The sequence below is a fragment of the Salpingoeca rosetta genome (assembly GCF_000188695.1).
Source record: "Salpingoeca rosetta unplaced genomic scaffold supercont1.18, whole genome shotgun sequence".
In the NCBI taxonomy this organism is placed as follows: Eukaryota; class Choanoflagellata; order Craspedida; family Salpingoecidae; genus Salpingoeca; species Salpingoeca rosetta.
In genome coordinates, this window is record NW_004754916.1 from 713919 (window position 1) to 716418 (window position 2500).

Consider the following 2500-nt stretch of genomic DNA (forward strand, 5'->3'; position numbering starts at 1 on the left):
GCAGCAGTGGCGACACCAGCCTCACGGAGCCTGCAAGCATCAAGCAAGCACTCAAGAGCCAGCAACGCAAGCAGTGGACTCAGGCATGCTTGGAGGAGATCGGGGCGATGGAGCGCAACGGCGTCATCAAGCTCATCCCACGCAGCGCCGTGCCACGGCAACACACGCCCCTCAAGTCACGCTTCGTCTTCAAGGTGAAGCGTGATGCGGAAGGCACGCTGACGCGCTTCAAGGCACGCTGGGTCGCCAAGGGCTTCAGCCAGCGACCGGGCATCGACTTCGACCAGACCTACGCCCCAACACCAGCAGCCAAGACCATCCTCACCGTGCTCGCCGTCTCCCTGCAACGACAGCACCAGCTGCACCAGCTCGACTTCAAGTCGGCTTACCTGCAGGCTGATCTCAAGGAGGAGCTGTACATGGAGCTGCCGCCGCACTTCACCGACATCGGCGACGGCGCTCAACGCTACGCGGGCAAGGTGTGCCGGCTGCTCAAGCCGCTCTACGGTCTCAAGCAAGCTGGCCGTGCATGGGCCAAGAAGCTGCACACCTTCCTCAAGACCAACGGATGGGCGCAGAGCCACGTCGACGCATGCCTCTTCACCAAGCTCCACGACGACGGACAGCGCACATGGATCATCACGTACGTCGACGACCTCATCATCAGCGGCAGCAGCGAGCGCCACATCCGTGCCTGCAAGCAGCAGATCAAGGAGAGCTTCGAGGCAGAGGACCTGGGCCCGCTCACCTGGTACCTGGGCCTTCACCTGACGTCACCAGCTGACGGCGTGTTGCACATTGCGCAGACACAGGCCATCAACGACATCGTCAACGACTACAACCTGGCAGCGGCAGCCAGCGTGTCCACGCCCATGCGTGTTGGCATCGACGCCTCCAGCATCAGCGAGCAGCCCGACCGACGCCTGCCTTTCCGCAACCTCGTGGGCTCGCTCCTGTACCTGGCCAACCGCACAAGACCAGACGTCAGCTTCGCGTGCGGACTGCTCTGCCGTTACATGGACCGTTACACGACGGTCCACTGGCAGGCAGCCAAGCACGTCGTGCGGTACCTGAAGGCGACGAGCGAGCACGGCCTCCTCTTCAAGCGACGCAGCGGCACGCGCAAGGACCAGCCGCTGGACCTGGTGTGCTACAGCGATGCCAGCTTCGGCACAGACCAGCTGACGGGCCGCTCCACGACGGGCTTCACCTGCTACATCAACGGCTGTCTTGTGTCTTGGAGTAGCCGGCTGCAACCCACGGTTGCGCTGAGCACCGCTGAGGCCGAGTACATGGCCATCTCCGCTGCAGCGCAGGACGTCGTCTTCCTGCGGCAGCTGCTCATGGACCTCGGCGAGCCCGAGGCTGGAGCCACCAAGATGCTGACAGATAACCAGGCGGCCATCGCCATCGGCAACGACCACGTCACCAAGCCGCGCACGAAGCACATCCGGGTACGCCACCACTTCGTGCGGGAGCTCATCGCCGACGGAACCATTGTGCTGCAGCACTGTCCCGGCACGCGGATGGTTGCCGACGCGCTGACCAAGGCACTGGACAAGCAGACCTTCGAGCAGCACCTGCCACGACTGGTGGGAACCTCGACGGCTGAGACGGAGCAGAGGAAGGCAGTTGAGGGGGAGTGTTGAGAGTCAGTGAGTTTCTGTTTTGTGTTGAGTCCTTCCTAATTTGCCTTCTCGTGTGGTTTTGTCTTGTTTGCCAACAACACCTGCTTTGTGGTTTTTCCGTTGGCAAACATTCCTTCCTCTCTGCTGGCATGCATGTGTGCCAACTGCCTCTCCTCTCCTCCTCTTTCCCCTGCACACGTGAGTTGTGTGCCATGTGTGTGTGTGTGTGTGCATGCCCGTCATGCTTGGCAAATGCTATGCCTGCGTGCCATGTAGTGTTGTGAAGTGTTGTCTGTTGTGCATGCTTGCCTGCAAGCATTCATGCCATGCCTAGCATTGCTCTGCGCGCGCATGTATGCATGCTGCTCATTGTTTAGATTGTTTGTGTTCGTGCACACTCTGCCCATGTCGCCTTGACAGCGTCATTGACTGTGTGTGCACTTGTCTAGTGTTTGTTTGAGCGTGCTGCCCGAGTTGATTTGGCAGCAGCTTGTTGTGCTTGTTCATTCTCCTTGTGTTCTTGTTTGTTGCGTTTGCCTACAGTAAACACACACACCACCTGTCGTGTTTCTACAGAGGAGCAAGTGCAGACATCCACGACATCGTCCATGCTCCAGCTTCCCAGTGCACGTGACAGCAGCAACAGCACCACTGACGGTGAGCCACCAACGGTTCACATCGACGAGGACCAGGACGAGGATGTCGAGACAGACTTCCTGCTCACGGACTTTGACGCCGACAGCAGCAGCGACACCAACGACGCCAACTACGACCCCGACACAACAGATGCAAGCGACACCGAGGCAGGCGCGTTCACAGCAAGCAGCAGTGGCGACACCAGCCTCACGGAGCCTGCAAGCATCAAGCAAGCA

General features: G+C 60.0%; 2 protein-coding genes across 2 annotated transcripts in view; one reads left to right on the top strand and one right to left on the bottom strand.

Annotated features, from left to right (window-relative positions):
• PTSG_12453 (uncharacterized protein) overlaps nt 1–1811 on the top strand; it is a gene marked incomplete at its 5' end in the record, with an annotated part of 9076 nt that extends 7265 nt beyond the window's left edge. Inside the window, one exon of the mRNA XM_004991898.1 lies at nt 5–1811. Within this exon, the coding sequence (XP_004991955.1) occupies nt 5–1649 (1645 nt within the window). The 3' untranslated portion in view covers nt 1650–1811. The remainder of the gene's footprint in view (nt 1–4) is intronic.
• Nucleotides 1812–2471: 660 nt separating this feature from the next.
• PTSG_12454 (uncharacterized protein) overlaps nt 2472–2500 on the bottom strand; it is a gene marked incomplete at both ends in the record, with an annotated part of 2772 nt that continues 2743 nt past the window's right edge. The window contains one exon of the mRNA XM_004991899.1: nt 2472–2480. Within this exon, the coding sequence (XP_004991956.1) occupies nt 2472–2480 (9 nt within the window). The remainder of the gene's footprint in view (nt 2481–2500) is intronic.